We start from the raw sequence: 17,538 nt of genomic DNA, 5'->3' as shown, positions 1-17,538 counted from the left end.
ATGCCAACAAAGAGGACTCTATTTGAATGAGAGACTCATGTCTGGCTTTGCAAAGAAAGAGAGATTGAAGACAAAAAAACCCACACTTGGCATATGGAGTTTGACAGGAACAAGAGAAAGATGAGGGATGAGGTAGAAGGAGAGAGTGAAATTTCCCTATAAGAAAATTCATTGTAGGATGCGTGGGTGTATCGATTGTTATCATCTTAAATCCAGCAATGAAATTTATTGTTACGCCTTTATTAACAAGGCTGGGGATACCCTTTCCTTTGGTCTTGGAAATAAAGTTCCATTGCTCTCATATATACACCCACCTACACACAAACGCACACTTACGCAGTCAAAGGGGGATGCTGAAAGGCTAGGTTCTTTCGGTTCACCCACAAAGGCAACAAAGTCCGTCTTTGTCAGTTTCCGAGTCAGACGTCAGTAAGCTGCCTTGCGCTGAGGCTGTGGATAAATATGCCTACACGTAGTCCCCTCGTCTACAAGTGCGACAGTAGCTACCCGCACCCACACTGCAGACAGTACTAGATACTGTACAAGATAATGTTTCTGATATATACCGACATCATATGCAGGACTTCCTAATTCCACCTCCTTGCATGTATGCAGGCATGCATGCATGCAAAGGGGCTTTGATACATAATATCTACAATGACAGCAACAAGATCCTCTTTTGGCTCCAAAGCTAAGCGAGATCTTTTCACTGTGGCCTTGAGTCTGTGTGTCTGTGAGCACACATGCATGTCTGTGTTTGTTTGCGACAGAAACACACCGGCTAAGTATCAGAATGTAATAGTTGCTGGGTAGAGTTGAGGAGTCTGCTGAGGTTGCTGTGGTTGGCTATCCACTTTCTTTGTTTCATAAACTGTGTCTGGCACTCCACTGTTAGACCAGGACAAAGCAGCTATTTTAAATGTATACTGTACTCAAGAAAGCATCCACTGTAACTCCAAGCAGAAATATGCCTACAATTTTATGCTTTTTTGATTTGTATTTCAAGGTTTTATTCCTCTGTTTTTTACACTTTCTCCGCGTTCAGTCCATTCTCATTATTTGGTTTGTTACATCAATTTTTTTTCAGAAAATTTAGTGTGATTTATATTAAATGCAGAGTGTTATTTGGATCCCTTTTTAAACAGATTAAGTTAACATACTTAAATCTCCTTTTATTGGGATTTTGCTGTAAATCCGCTGTTTTCATTGTGAAGTAATTCACGCTTCAAAAATAGCCTTATGCAAGACACTGAAGCCCCAGAAGGCTGATCTCAAACTTATTTCACCTCCCAGCGGGGGGATGAATCAAGCATTACTTTGGTCTGTCCATATTGCAGCTTTAGATGAACCGTCACTCACTTACTACATCCCTGTTTTGCAGTGATTAGGCAAACATGATTGCACTAGCATGCTTTGCGGGTGGATGGTGCAAAGAAAAAAGAAACAGTAGGTTACTGATTAGATTACCTTCCTTATGCCTTAAGGTTACATCCAGGGTACACATAAGGAAAAGAGGATAGACAGAAATGACAAAGAAGCTCTGTTTTAAGGAACTGATCAGTAAAGTCTCACACACAGAGACATTCACAATCCCACACTGTGAAGAAGCTATTGTTCACTTGCTGCAGCTGCATCCTGTGTGGTAGGTAACACATGGGTTACTCTGTAACAGTTCTCACTCTCACACACATGCACCAGAATTACTCTTTGTTTTCCCTACACCTTTGCAAATACATGAAAATATCCACAGATAAAGGGTAGTCCCTTCTACAGCTAAACAAATTAAGATCTAAATAACAAAATGCATTTTACATATAAATACACACCCGAATCAATCACAAATATTAAAGCTTTTCCCCACTATTGTTCATTGTGTGCACTGCTTGGATGCTCGCTTTAGTCCTTCTGCAGACTAGACCACTGGAACATTGTTATTTACACAGCTATTCTTAGTTTGCGCCCATCTTACTTAAAGACCTACATCTGTCAAAAAATGTGGGCTGTTATTTTATTTTGCTCCCAAGACATATTCCTCCTATGTTTTCCTAAAGCCTGAAATGAACTGGGGGAAATGGGGAATTTAATTATGCCACTCTCTCCCCTCGGAATCAGCAGCAAAATCAGCTACATCTTGGCGAGCTCATCTCACTTAATGAATTTAGAGTAATTTTGACTGAAGGTAATAAGATCTACTACCATTGTTACCCCGGAAGTGACAGTGATACTGGTTTATTTTCACGTTGCAGGGTTTTATTTCTTTTCCATTTTTTTTCTCCGATTCGCATTTTACAGCATGCATTTGTGTATATTTGCACTCATATTCAGGTAACTTTATTAATCCCAAAAAGTTCATTTTGTTTGCAGCTTACCCAAACAAGCTAATCACACGGTCAAACTCACTCAACCTACAGTCTTTGAACATCAGTCACGATGTGTGCATGTTTTTATGCAACCGCAAGAGAATAAGCTGTAAGACATGTTAAATATTAAAAGGGATTGGAGTTTTTATCAAAGTGCACATGGCACGAGTTTATGTTTACATACTAGTGTGTGAGTTAATCATATTTTATAACACAGTAGATAGCAAAGCTTCTGTTATTGTGTGTTATTATGGTCCACACTGATAAACTCAGTGCGAACAGGAAGACCGAAACATCCTTATGGTAAAGGACCCTAAACAGGTGCCAGCACAAGCAATTAATCACTCATAACAATAACAGCTGTATAAAATACACATGACCACACGTGCATGTACACATGTCCACAAACAGGGAAAAAAACATGTACTGGGCATGCCACAGTGGCTGTGACAGCTGCTCATTCACAAATATATTCAGCAAGAAATGAAAGTGCAGAAAACTTTGCCTCATACACAAATAGTCTTACGGATACACGGGCAGATACACACACTCCTCATAATTCTCCACTTGCAAATTAAACTGTTGATCTTTAATTGGATTAGTCGCGTGTCTGCTTGAGCCTGGCATTATTGCCCTGTGTTTATTCTTTCTTGAAAGACCTGATTAAAAAAAATCTTCCCCTGTCAACACGTTGCCTGATTGATAGCGCTGTTTGATTAATTCACACACACACACACACACACACACACACACACACACACACACACACACACACACACACACACACACACACACACACACACACACACACACACACACAAGTCATAATCCCTCCCCTCCTATTGGCTGCTGTTGGAGCTCTGTTTCCAAAGCAACACTGGAATACTGCTTGTGTGTGTGAGTGTGGCGCCACCCCTTTCAGGAAGGAAGCGCATGTAAACAAAGGTGACATGTGCAGCGCTCTGAGCTCGTCCTCACTCTGTTGTAAACAGCGTGTGACTGTGTGCACACAGTGCAGCTGACCTCTGGGATTACATGTTATTTTCTTGACTTTGAGCACTTTAAGTATTTGAAGGCTCGTACATGGTGTCACGATGCCGGGTTATGAAAATTCACAAAACACGCTGAAAAACAAGTTATGAGAGTTTGGATTAAATTATTTGTCCATATGTATGAGGTCCGGTCCATGTAAACAACTGTCTTACGTCAGTGTGGCAAAGCAGGTGCAGGTGCATCATGCACTAGGACACCATTTCAAATTCCATTATGCTGATGTTGAATATTTCAGGACTTACAGTGTCATGTGTGACATTCTCATGCATGGAGATTGTTTAAGTCGAGTGCACGGGAAGACATAGTCCACTGAGCATTAATTGTTTAGTTATATCACAGTTCTGTGGAAGCATTAAAAAAAGGAAAATGAAATGACAGACATGCTGCTATTTTGAGTGTGTTCATGTTGTTTTAGTGCAGGCATACTGGGGAATGGGTTAAAGCACAGAGCACAGAGTAAACAGTGTGACAGACTGCCCCTCTACCCTCCACAACCTGGTGTCACATGTTCCCCTCCCCTTGTGGTGTTTTACGGGATGTCCAGCCTTGCTGTGTGTGTTTACTTCTGCAGTCTAGATAGCATAAAAATGTGTGTCTCTGTGTGTGTGTGTCTGTTTTTTTCTTCAGGCCTGCAAGTAAAGGTAGCCAAAGTTCATCAGATTAGCCCTGATACGTAACACGTCAGATGAAAAAACTCCTCCTTGGTAAGTGAAAACAGAAGGGGGAATAATAACAAGGTTATTAAAGAGCATAACAGCAGATAAACACATTCATAACAGTGATCAAAATACCCCAACACTGAAACACCTATCCCATTGTGCAAGAGCCCTCAACAGCCAATCAGATTTCTGTTACCAACAGCAACAACTCATGTTTATGCCTACCTCCAGCTAATCCTGCTCTCCTATTGGCTTCTTCTTGGGCCCGGGAGCACATCCCCTTCCCCCTTCCCCTTTTCTCCTGTTCTCCCTCTGCCTGCCCATACATCCCCACAGATTAAGTGACACCGGCAAAAACAAAAAGCTTATTTTTGTTTTTCATCAGTAACAGTGCACCCACATAAACACCGGACTTGTTTAGATCTAAAAGTATAGGTTTGACAACTGCTGAAAATAATGTACAGTAGACAGGAGGGTATGGGTGAGGAGGAGGGATAAATTGAACCACTGTTGCCATGCGCCCTCACTGTGTTACCAGGTTAAGTATGATATGTTGCTATGAAAAAAAGCCCTAGTGTAAGGAAGAGGGGCAATTGCATCACTCCCTTGAAAAGTCCTTGAAAAACACATCTTTCTCCTTTTGTGCTCTGTGCAAAATTCTAATTGGACTTTCAAGTCATCCTCTGGGAGGAATTCCAAATTGAAATGCAGCACATGAAGCTACAGCATGCAAACTTTTAAATGCTCTTCATGCATGAAGGAGACTCCAACTTTAACTTCTCTGAGTGCTTTTGCTCATTGGTGTTTAAAAAAAAAAAAAGCACTGGTCATTTCTCTTTTTTCCACTTATTTGTTGAGACAAAGCGCATGAACATCCAAGCAGCTACTGTTTATTTTAATCTGGCAGTGAGTGTTCTGAGGCTGTTGGTAAAGCATTTGATAAGATATGTTGCCAAGAACATTGTCGGTCAGGGCAGATCTAATGCTATTATGCAATAGCTCAGTGGTTCAAGGAGCATTTTTTTAACTCCTAAAACAACATCGGAGCCCCACATGCATGTAGGAAATCTGAAAACATGTTGTGGTCAAATTTAATGTTTAACCGTGTGCTTTTCTTGTTATGCATTCCTATGTGTGTACTTCGTTGAAAGAGAGACACTCTTTCAAAGAAAGTCTACTTGTTTGTGCACAAGGAGGAAGGTATCGCGATAGTGAGCGGCTGCATCATCACTCTCCTAATAACCCTGAACCGTAATCGAGTGACGGCACAGCCAAAGCAAACAAGGCTGCCATTAGGGATTCTCCTTTGCCCTTTCCTTTGCTTCTTGGTCTTCTGTCTGTGTCCTCTGTCTTCTGCCATCTTTTCTATTCTTCCCCTTGCAGTCTTGTTCTCTCTGTGTCAGGGCAGGCAGTGTGGCTGGCTCGGCCTCTCTTTTAAGTCCTTTAATTAGCACGTGTGCTAAAAGTAGAGGGGCAGTCTGTCACACTGTTTACTCTGTGCTCTGTGCTTTAACCCATTCCCCAGTATGCCTGCACTAAAACAACATGAACACACTCAAAATAGCAGCATGTCTGTCATTTCATTTTCCTTTTTTTAATGCTTCCACAGAACTGTGATATAACTAAACAATTAATGCTCAGTGGACTATGTCTTCCCGTGCACTCGACTTAAACAATCTCCATGCATGAGAATGTCACACATGACACTGTAAGTCCTGAAATATTCAACATCAGCATAATGGAATTTGAAATCTGTCTATGCTATGTATCCATCTAATTGTTTTTATGCACATTTTTTTATTTATCCTTGAGTCAACCTGATCACCCTGTCTGCCCTTTCTGCATGCCAGGACGGAGCAGAAATTCTATCATGGGATGAGCAAATAGCTTGCAACTTCCCCACATTTTATTTGTGTGTCTGAATGTCTGCCTGTATTTTTGCAGACAGCAGTGTTAGCCCATTTCTCCTCCTCCTGGCTGCACTTCTATGGCCGTGCCTTCCGGCCCGCTGCTCTACTTGAGGATTGTGGGCTCTGAGAGGGGATTCCTGGCATGGCTCGGAGTACATGTGTTTCTGGAACGATAAGCTCAGCAATGTCAGTAATGTGTCAGCCCCGGTGAGGTTACAGTCTTCTCCCCATATTTAGAAAATTACTTAGCATTGCCCCACCTTAGCCAGACTGGCAGCTAGAGTAAACCAGAAAATATGAAAGGAATTTAGAGGCAGAGCAGGGATAAGAGGAAAAAGTTTGAGTGATAAAGAAGATACATTCTTGCATTCATTAAATTCTATTTTCTTGAATGAATAATTAACCTAGAGTCCTTGTTTAATGGCATTTTGTACTATATTTGTCTCCTTTTGCTTGCTTTCATTTTCTATTCTTCTCTTTTCCTCTTATGTCCCCTGCTTTGTCTGATGAAACCAGATGAGACTATAAGACCGTAAGCTGTTTCAGTTGTCCTGAGATTGCCTTTGTCACTTGTACTTATTGTAGTTTATATAAAGAGGCAAGCCAAAACCCGCAGTCTCATCTGATCAATGGATTTGGCATCATAACGCTTGTTGTATGTTTGGATCTCCTGTATTTGTGTATTTGGAGCTTACATACACTCACCTTAAAGTATTTTCACAAATGTCAAATATTAGTTGTGGAAAAAAAAATCACTTCAGGCACGATCACATTAGAAATTTGGCACTTGGATCATGTGATCTAAATTTAACTGCATGAGGTCACTGGTGTCATGAGTTATATAATATATTTTTTAGGAACCCTGGGAAAACAGCAAAACAAGCAATGAGAGCTAATGTTATAGATATTTCACTCAGAAGTTACAGATTTCATCCAGTCAATCCATTCAGTTGCTACTGAACAAACACCCTGATGCAATCCCAAGGCAATTGCAGACATACCAATTTGAAAACAAACATCCAAACAACTGCATCCTGTGCAAATGGTGGGTAGTGGATGGATTCACTTCTAAATTAAAAAAATAATTATCTCTGCTCAGCTGATATATTAAAAAAGAGAGAGAAAGGTCTCCTTGGCTTTCACCAGAGACTTAAGTGTGGTATTTGATATTAACAGTAGTTAAGTTCGTATCATGAGCTCATCTGCAATGACCTGCTGTATGTGTGTGTGTGTCACTCTACCCCCCAAAGGGACACAGTGGATCTTTAAAGTGTAGGGCAGGTGTGTGTTTGTGTGGGTGTGCTTCTAACCTGGTCACCCTCCCCTTTGCTTACACACAGCTGTTTTGCCCAGTGTGATTATAGGCTCTGCTGAAAGATAAGTGCGATCATTACCGCTCAACTGAGAGGTTTATGTCATGTGATCTCATCCCTGTCGCTGTGGTGCGGTCATCCCACCGGCTCAGGTGTGAGCATGTGAGCGCTTCGACATTTACAGCTACCCCAGCCTGACTGAAACCTCAAAACCACCAGAGTGATATCATACTAACAGACTGATAGTGACTCTTCACAAACAGGAGCCAAAGTGTGTTTACATATTGTTGTTATGGAATCACCTTGGCCACCACAGCAATGTGAAATTCCCTGCGCTGTCAATCTAAGGCCTTCTGAAAGTTGCATGTTGTGCCGGTTCATCACATAACTTCTGTGGAATGAGCTCATGGTGAGAAACAGTGAACTGCAGAAGTAGATAGGGTGCAGCTCATCTCTCCAGTGAGTGACACACACACCCCGTACTTAGATTAGAGACACCCAACACCAGCAGTCAGCCTAGCTATCTCTCTCCGCAGCCTGCCAGGGCCAGCTGGGCCGTGATCTCATGGTACCATATCTGGCCAAGCGCGAGCAAGAGAGCTGGAGATGGGTAGGGTGGGGTGAGAGGGGATGCTGCCTGCCGGCTCGCTGCGTAATCTCATCTTGCTGCAGTTACTGTAAGTGGACTGAAGCAGGAATATGAGAGTTAGCCGTTAAAGTAATGACTCTGAGAAGGGCAGAATATTTACAGTTGAACCATAAGCCTGCAAATGTTTGGGGTATCCCAGGATGGCAAAACATTTCCCCAGGCAAAAAAGCAGCATTTAGATATTTTGACATCACAGCACAACACACTGTTCTTCTTTTAGCCAGGTGAAAGCAAGGCCCTGTTAGCATCATCACATTTTCACATTTTCAGCTGAACAGTCATGCAGTGGTTATAACTGTTGCTTTAAAACTAAAAGGTTCTGGGGTCAAATCCACCAGCCAGCTTGGGGCCTTTCCGTGTGGAGTTACTTTCTGGGTAATTCAACCTCCCCCAGCCAAAAAACTTGCACATTAAATTAACTGTTGATTCTGAATTAGCCTCAGTTGTGAGTGTGAATGGTATTTTGTCTCTATGTGTGATAGATTGGTGACCTGACCAGGATGTACCCAGCCTCTGGCCCCATGGCAGCTGGGATAGGCTCCAGCCCCACTGTGACCCTGAATTGGATAAGCAGAAGAAAATGGATGGATGAACAAAAGGTTATCACGTTACCAACTGCCAGTCTTGTTCAAGTGGGTCAGTGTCAAATAAAGGAGATTCATCAGCAGTGTTGGTCAAGTTACTTGAAAATAAGTAATCAGTAAAGTAACGGGATTACTTCCCCCAAAAAGTAATCCCATTACTTTACTGATTACTTATTTTCAAAAGTAATTAATTACTTAGTTACTTAGTTACTTTTTAAAAACACGATTTACAACCTGAATAGGTGATAAAGTGATAGATCTTTCAGCCCAATTCTACTTTTTCTGTATAATCCATCATACAAAATGTAATCAAATGGAAAAGTCCCTTTTTAAAACTTGTTTTATTAGTTTGAATCTTTTAACGTTATGCATCAAGCAAAAATTTAATTATATGCAACATTCTCTGATTGGAAGAAATTTGTTTAATATTTAAAGCTATTTTCTGCACATTCCAGCACATAAAATATTTTTTTGTGTGTGTTTACACTCACTTTTTCAAATAGATGCAAGTAAAACACAGCAGAAAATAAATAAAGTCAAAGACTCAGCAGTCCTTTTGCTCTCTTTTCACCTGTAAAGCAGGAGTAGGGTAGGCGGAGGTTTACCCTGGTGCAGGTGTGCCGCAGCGGTCAGTGGAAGAATCCGCGAGTTTCTCTGTGAATTTCCCATTATGTCATAGTGCACTCGGTGCTTGCTCGGAAGTTTAGGGGTTTTTTTCACTGTAAAAATAAGTTTTCTTCCCACGCACAACGGACACTAATGTTTTTGTCACTTTTTACGGAATCAAACTCAAAGTAAGGTCAGTACTTCCACGCTTTAATAAACGCTGCATGCTCATACTCTCTCCCGCACTCGATATATTATCCATTGTTGATCTGCACACAGCTGTTTTCACAAACGTCGCACTTGCTTACGTCACTGTCATGAGACATTCTCGCAAAAAAAATCACGGCTTTAGTAATGCAGTAACGCGGCGTTCCTACGGGAAAGTAACGGTAGTCTAATTACCGTTTTTGCAATAGTAATCCCTTACTTTACTCGTTACTTGAAAAAAGTAATCGGATTACAGTAACGTGTTACAAGTAACGCGTTACTGCCCATCTCTGTTCATCAGTTTAGGAATTGTTTCTAAATTGGAAAGATTATCTCGAAATAATTCTGCTTTCAAATACAGCTCACATTCAAAAACAGTAGCTTTCCATTTTAGCTAGTGCACTGTTTTGCTGAGAGCTGGTTATAAAATCATAGAACTGTTTTATACCTCAATTCAATCTGAAGCTTTATGCTTCATAAAATGCATCTAGAGTTTTGCCATTGTGGGGAATGACCCAGAAAAAGTCCTGTGCATAGCTTTTTGGACAGATTAAACACACATGTGACATTTTTATTCTACTTACAGTGCAAGGTGGAATTTGTAACATTTGGAAAAAGCATTAAAAGTTTCAGGTAGAGAAAATGTCTTTCCTGGCTAAGTGTTGTGCCCTCGTGTAGAATAAGTCCAGTGAATAGTCTTACTGGAATTAAAATAATTTAAAAAGCAAACTACTACTCAAACTACTCTGTTTACCATTTTCTGTGTCACAGCTGAAAACACTAATATTCCCAAGTTAGACTACATCTGTCTGGTCTCATTGCCTCACTTTCAGTCTATCGTGGCTCTAGATCTCTGGCTCAGACTCTGTGCAGACAGTCGGCTGCCTCAGCAGTCTGGACTGTTGCTCCAGGCTTTTGGCACCCCAGCCAACACAGGGAGAAGATGTTTGTTACTATCGTGCAAATAGCAGCAGGAGAGACAAGAAGTCCTTTCCAGCAGCTAGTTTTTTTGTTCTCTTGTAGCACATATTATACTTGTACCCAAAAGGAATGCAGAATAAATACAAGCATGTCGCTGTTTTCTAGTCTTGCATAGTGCTTGTATGAGTTGAAGGAATTAGGCCTATATTATGCATAATATAGGCATGTTTATTGCTGTATATAGGCCTGAGATAGGCATACTTGCATGTTTTAGAGAGCACAAAGAAAAATCAGATCTATACCAACTTCTATCTAAACTAGGTCAAGGATTTAGTCAACAATGCTCCAAGTGCTTAATTGTGACTGCTATACGAACACAACACTTTGTTTACTCAGGCCAACATTTATATTCTTGATAAAATAGGTCTTATCTGGGGCATTAAATATTGCTTTTTGCAAAAACAGGTCAAGATTAGACACAACTGTGTCTGCTGTTGCTACGGCTTTTTTTTTTTTTTTTTCATTGCAGAAAACAAAGAGGGCTCCACAAAGAACACTGACCTGTTTGGACAAAAAGCCTCAAATCTTTTGGAGGCTTTTGGAAAGGTGTGCAAAATAAAGAAAAAAATGGAATTATTTTTTCAGGGCTCTGTCATTATTTTCTAAATGTTTTACATGTTTCCTAGTCTGACCTGTGACTTGGCTGGGACTTTTATAGGTAGGGACAATCATTTCTCACTCAGATATGATTAGGTTTCATGTTTAATCACAGAATCCAATGCACACCAACCACAGACAACAAGTGATCACCAACCACATTAGTCTTCATATTGTTGTCCCACAAGCCTGTTAAGTCCCAATCTACAGTTTTGACAGCACATGCAATAAAATGACTAGTTTTTATCATTTTTAGCATTTATGGTAATTTCTCCCATGTCTCCCATATGCCTACTAGTGCAGATATTAAAGCCCATGGAAAGTCCCCCAGATACAAGCCTGCATTCTTTTTTCTTCTTTAATTCTGACTGAGTGAACCTTCCTCTGTTCTGAGAACACTGAGCAATCACCTGACATCTGTCTAACACAGCATCCTTTGGTTGTGTGTGCATGTGTGCTATGCATGATCTTGAGCACAACTTTGTGCAAGATTGTGCACATGCAGTAGCCTGTTTTGCTTCATGCTTTGTGTGCACCTGTGTGCTCATGCGAGTACACATGCAGAGAATGACCAGCGGTTGGCTGGCGACTGAGTTGCTGCCAAGAAAATCGAAATGAGTTCCTCTGAAGTCTGGTTTCTCTTTGATGTGGGCTACCTTTTACTGTCAGCTTGAGCTCTGAGCTGACCGCAGCACTCACACACTTCCCCATACCTGCCGTTGCTGATCTGCTGACCCTCATTCAGCTGCAGCTCTCATCTCGGTATAATTTTCAATGTGCACGTGGCTGCAGGAATAGGAAGACCTTCCCTAGATTTGTTACCGTGTATTATGCATAAGTTCTACGTTGTTGAAAATTGACTTTTTTAAAATCAAAATCAAGCATGAGAAGAGTGATGTTAAATTAATTTGTAACAAATTTGTTTGAATGTACAAAACTACAACTCCACTGTCTACTGACCTATTAGTTAGCCACACACGCACACACAGGCTTCAGTTCCAGCCTAAGTAATTGTGCACTGTGCTATAAGGCAGCTAGTGTATCAGCAGTAAAAGGTCAGTGCCTGCAAAAAACCCACATCTCAATCATCATTACATTATAACTTTTAGCTTCCCTTTTCTTCATTTACTCTCTCCCTCTCAGCCACCTAATCATTTGATCTTTACTTTCCTTCCACCCACATTGTGCGATTAGCTTCTTGTGAAGCAGAGTTGTAACCAGTAGCACCACACTTTCCTGATACCTCTGCATCACTGCAGTCTGCCATGACGCCCCACATTATGTGGCACCCTAGGTGTTAGTTAATGTCTGTGTAGCTAAATGTAAAGGAGAAAATGAGATTTCTGAGAAGATGAGTTTGATTCCAAATGTTTATTCACAAAGCATTTCAAGTCAGTACAACACAAATCAATACTGCATTGCTCTGTCTGCATATGTGAAAGAAAACTGAATAGTCCATTAAAAAAGTGTCAGCTTTACATCAGGATTTGCAAGCAGTTTCTGCTTATTCCAAGAACTTCCTGACAGCTGCACTCATAAAGAAAAGTCCTTTGTTTAGACACTTTCAGACACCTTCTTCTGAATCTGCACCTGACTTGTTCCCCTCTGACGAGTCCAGTCCACTTTCTTAAGTCCATCTCTTGCACAGTATCGCTCTCTGTGACCTTCTCTGCTTAGTCCCGCCAGTCTGTTAAAGGGCAGTCACTGGGTTACCATTTGCCATCTTTAAGGTACTATGCAGTACAGTCCAGCTCCATTCTCAGTGTCCATCAGGCGTTCTGTCCACTCCACATACACCTGAACAAGTTCACACATGAGGTCTGAACCCTTGCACAGGGTAATCCAGAACCAATGGGCTCACCCAGGATGCACTGGAAGAGTGTGCTCTTGCAGAAGGGGGGAGTTACAGCCACAGCCTCTTAATCCAGACATGTGAGGCAGAAAGGCATGAGGCCCCCAGCTGAAGCTCAGCTCCTTGACTTTCTTTTCATCATCATCATAATCATGTGAAGCAACTTCAGGGGGGTGTCACTTCAGCGCTCTGGGAGTGTGATAGTGGGCACCCAGTCATACACACTGCGCCTTTCCTCACAGAATACACTCAGCTTGTCCAGAGCAGGGTCTTTCCATGGGTTTGCACTAGGGCTCTGTAATTGTAAAAGAGGGAGATATTTAGAGTCACAAAAGTGGCAACACCTACAAGACATGCAAAGAAAGTCAGACACGGTAGTGATGCATGTATGATTCACTGGCTACCAGCTCCTAACTGAGTGGGAACGTACCGTGACAAGAATGCAGTGTGCGTCTTTGGGCTCGCCGGTTTCATCGGCACCCACGAGGTCGGCCAGGCGGTCGATATCATTGACACGCACCACGTTGATGTCGTTGTCAAAGCAGAAAGCCTGGATGAGAGTGAAGTGGATCTGAAGAGCAATGTCACACTCGTATTCCTCATCGGTGGCGAGAATGCAGAACGCCACGCTGTCTGGGTCACTGTAGGAAAGACAAGAAAGGTGATTAGCGCATATCCTGCTGTGCGTGTGCTCGACTTTTTTTTTTTCTTTTCTGTTTTTTAAAGGGCAAATGTAACTGAAAGTGGCACGAAATGCAATACTTACACATTCATGACTTTGGCAGATTCGTAAACTCCAACTGTCAGGTAGTCCTGCTTCTTAGCAGCGATCAGCAGCTCCTCCAGGGCTGCGCCTGCACTTTGCACCCTTAACAAAGAAAAATACATCATCAGCACACTGATCACATTACCCTCCCCAAAAATAACAGCTACAACGCTTTAATCCAGGAGCTTAAATAGCGTTGTATCGATGAGTAAAATATTCACCTATCAGCGTTTTCCATTGTGTTCTCTTGTCCGTGAATCTCTTCCAGAGTCATAGTTATAATCCAAGCGCGATCGGGATGTTGCAGTGTTAAGAAAAGGCTGTGTAGTTGTCTGTGTAGTCTCTTGCGTTATTCTGAGCTCGGAACAGTCTGTGGGTGGCTTTATACCGCACTTGGCGTCGTTTCTCGGCAAGGGGCGGTCTTTCCGATCCTGTCTCCTACCATTGGCTCAGAGAAGCTTTGGTGAGGAAAGCAAAAAAAAAAGTCCCCGAGCAGTCGAACTGAGCTTGTTGACAACCCCACGTGGGGCAAGATTACAACCTTTCAAGAAATCCCCCCCACCCACTCCCGATTTCTCCTTTTCTTGTCAACATCCAGCATCACCACTAAGGGCAAAAACTACAAGTGATGTTTACGATGAACTTTCACAGTCATTGCAAACAACATTGTTTTGTTTTGAACCACTGTGGCTTCAGTTTGCCCCTGGACACGATGACATGTTTATGATATTTAGAAAACATATAAGTCACACATACACAGTCAGACATTCTAAGAGATTCTCTTTTATTTATTATTATTATCATAGTTTGCAGAGGCGTTATTTACCATTTCGTAGCAACATCCCCGGTTTTTGGAATTATGTAACTATTACGCCTCGTGTTTTTCCACAGTGGGCATAGAAGAATTCAGACTATCCTACAGGTGACAACAGAACTGAGTGTGCGGATTAGCCGAAGGAAAATTGGCAGATCTTTTTTCTGTGGGTGAGCCGCATTAAAACTGTAGCGACGATTAATTTGATGTGTGATAAACTCTGGAACAATCCTTTATCGGAGTAGCGGATTTCCCCAGTCTGGAGAGTCACTGGGGAAATATTTATATATATCATCTATCCGAACTTTCCTTGTGCAGCTTTCCATTGCTCTTAATAAACAGCCGGTTCCTGGTGCACCTGCTTGGCGCGTCATACCCTACTAACCTGTTACTCAACGTGCTCATGTGTTTACAGTCTGCCCAGCAGTTACCGAAATGTCCCCGGAAGGAAAATCTGCAAGCCTGTCCTGACCCGAATAGGACCAGAATTCTTGGTGGCGATGTGTTTTGTGGGACTGACCAACCAGCTTATGGCCACACGCCAGTTTTTGTTTGCCTATTGAAAAAGCAAAGGCTTAAACAGTTTGTCTGGGGCGCGTGGCATTTCTGCACAGAGGTAAAGTGCAGCTCCGCCACACAACATCACTACATCCCTCCACCTGTCTCCGGACTTTCCATGGCGCTGGGGGATGTGGATCAGTATGTGTGTGCGTCCTGCGTGTTTTATTACCCAGATCTATTCAGTGCCCTGCGCCAGATGCCCGACAGATGCGCACGGGCCCTTCCCAAAAAAAGCGCCACGCGTCGCAGCCGCGCCTTTTCTGGTCAGTTTATCTTATCGGTGGGATAAGCACGTGTTTACATTCATCATCAGTCCCTTTTTTCCGACAGATGTTGCGACCACAGCGAGGCCGTGCATGTAACTGGGTTGTTGTCTGAACTTGTCCACGTGTGAGCAGTTAATGAGCACTGAATGTGAATGAATTACCAAAAACCTCACAACTTCACAACTTCTCCTATCTATCTATGAGGTCTAATATCTTCTTAACAAGTGAGACGTGCCCACAAATGGGCCTAATTACAGGAATAACGCGCTCTGTTAAAGGTTGTTTTCATGATCTGTTTCATGTTAAATGGTGAGTCAAATAATAAGCCAAGCTGACATTTGTTTGGACGCAAAAAAATGCCTACATGATAACGGAATGACCTTTAACCTAATCTAGCCTACACAGTCAACTGATGAAAACAAACTTGGCCCGCAGCAAACAGAGGGCTTTGTGTCACAAATCTGGATTTACACCTCCACCTGCTGGCGTGTCCTTTAAACAACTTGTCTCAACATGTTGAATAAGCCACATGACTCATGATTCCAGCCTTACAATGGTGAGTCACCAACCAGTCTCTGTGCTGTTACCCTCCACACAGCTGAGGTCAGACAAATACTGTTTTCCAGTCATGGAGCAGGAATAGCAAGGGGATACAAAAACAAGAGATTTGCAAGTGGAAAAAAAAAGAAAGAAATAATAAAAGGTACATTTACATAATATAAAGTTAGAACAGGATTACCCATGCATAAATTCACATTTTACTCACATATAAATCAATAAAGTGGTCTGTTAAGACAAACAATAAACAGGTCAGACGATTTGGATAAGGTTATACAATAGGGGGAATTCCAGAGTGCCTGTGAAAACCCCACTGGAGAATACATTAGAAATATCTCTCATGTGATCTCGAGGAAAACACCTGACTATGTTAAAAGGTGTGGCAAACAATTCCAGTGAGAGTTTATAACTGTGAGATTGTAAGTCCTCATTTCTCTGCCAATGTGGCTGCAAAATTGCACAGCACACCTGCAGAAAAGTTGGATAGAGTGAGTGGAGAATATTAAATAAATCCATCTCCTGTAAGTGGGTTGACTAGAATTGGTAGCAGGCTTTTTTTCACAACCCTTGTTTACGTCTTAGTCTTACTATCAGGACGTTAAAAAAATAGTCTGGTGCTTACCAGTTTCTAAAAATATTTAAATCCTTCCTCAGACGAACAACACGTCTTATTACGCTGTTTAACTGTGTGTGTGTGTGTGTGTGTGTGTGTGTGTGTGTGTGTGTGTGTGTGTGTGTGTGTGTGTGTGTGTGTGTGTGTCCAAAATCTACATACACCGTATGATTCAGTATTTTTAGTTGCAATGACTTTACATAACTGTTTTCTGTATCAGCCTCTGACATCAATGTGGTCGAATTTAAGCCCAATCTTCTTCACAAACATTGCTTCAGTTTGTTGAGATTTGCAGGCATTTTTTGCGCTTTAGGTTCCCACCACGTCATTGTAGTTGGATCTGGACTGCAACACCTTTATCCTTTTTTCTTTTTCAGCCATTCTTTTGTAGATTTGCTGTTGTGCTTGGGACCATTATTCCTTTGCATGACCCAGTTTCATCCAAGCTATAGCTGTCAGTCAGGTGGCCTCAGATTTGTCTCTAGAGTACTTCAGTATACAAAAGAGTTCACGGCCAACTCAGTGACTTAAAGGTGACTGGTTCTGTGGTTATATCCAAATCATTACCCTTGGCTGTCCTGCCATGTTGTTTCTTATGGCCTGGTAAATGGCCTGTATTTATATAGCGCTTTACTAGTCCCTAAGGACCCCAAAGCGCTTTACATATCCAGTCATCCACCCATTCACGCACACATTCACACACTGGTGATGGCAAGCTACATTGTAGCCACAGCCACCCTGGGGCGCACTGACAGAGGCGAGGCTGCCGGACACTGGCGCCACCAGGCCCTCTGACCACCATCAGTAGGCAACGGGTGAAGTGTCTTGCCCAAGGACACAACGACCGAGACTATCCAAGCCGGGGCTCGAACCGGCAACCTTCCGATTACAAGGCGAACTCCCAACTCTTGAGCCACGATCACCCCGATCGTTTCTTAGAGAAGAGGCTTTCAGCAGAGGCAGCAGAAGTTGCTCTTTTAAGATCATTGCTTTTGGTTTTCTTCTTTGATATTGTGTTAAAACACACCTGGATGACCTCAAGTGGTCAAACTTGCTCGTGATCAGTCAATCAACTGCATGCAATTAGCAGCACTTGGCTGCTACCTACCCTCTTATTTCCCATGATTACCTTTCCATCCATTTTCTGCATTTTTGATGTCCCGAGACATAAATCCTTAGACTTCAGAAA

General features: G+C 42.1%; 1 protein-coding gene across 1 annotated transcript; it reads right to left on the bottom strand.

The window, feature by feature from the left end:
- Positions 1-12,275: 12,275 nt before the first annotated feature.
- gadd45ga (growth arrest and DNA-damage-inducible, gamma a) lies at positions 12,276-13,900 on the bottom strand. The gene is made up of 4 exons (XM_085425849.1): positions 13,759-13,900; positions 13,538-13,639; positions 13,202-13,412; positions 12,276-13,066 (listed from the first exon to the last, which is right to left on the bottom strand). Exons 1-4 carry the CDS (start codon positions 13,809-13,811, stop codon positions 12,953-12,955), a joined length of 480 nt encoding a protein of 159 aa, XP_085281975.1. The 5' UTR covers positions 13,812-13,900; the 3' UTR covers positions 12,276-12,952.
- Positions 13,901-17,538: the final 3,638 nt, after the last annotated feature.

This window comes from Rhamphochromis longiceps, linkage group LG12 (genome assembly GCF_057381845.1).
Source record: "Rhamphochromis longiceps isolate RC_006_pf linkage group LG12, R_longiceps_female_GT1.1, whole genome shotgun sequence".
Classification (NCBI taxonomy): Eukaryota; Metazoa; Chordata; class Actinopteri; order Cichliformes; family Cichlidae; genus Rhamphochromis; species Rhamphochromis longiceps.
The sequence above is the reverse complement of the archived record's forward strand: the minus strand, read 5'-3'. Positions and strand labels throughout refer to the sequence as shown.

Bases quoted from the DNA above. Each gene is read 5' to 3' on its own strand.
- gadd45ga (XM_085425849.1), bottom strand. From the start codon at position 13,811: ATGACTCTGGAAGAGATTCACGGACAAGAGAACACAATGGAAAACGCT. The intron at 13,640-13,758 runs GTGAATATTTTA...TTCTTTGTTAAG, and splicing joins ACAATGGAAAACGCTGATAG to GGTGCAAAGTGCAGGCGCAG. The intron at 13,413-13,537 runs GTAAGTATTGCA...TCTTTCCTACAG, and splicing joins TCTGCCAAAGTCATGAATGT to TGACCCAGACAGCGTGGCGT.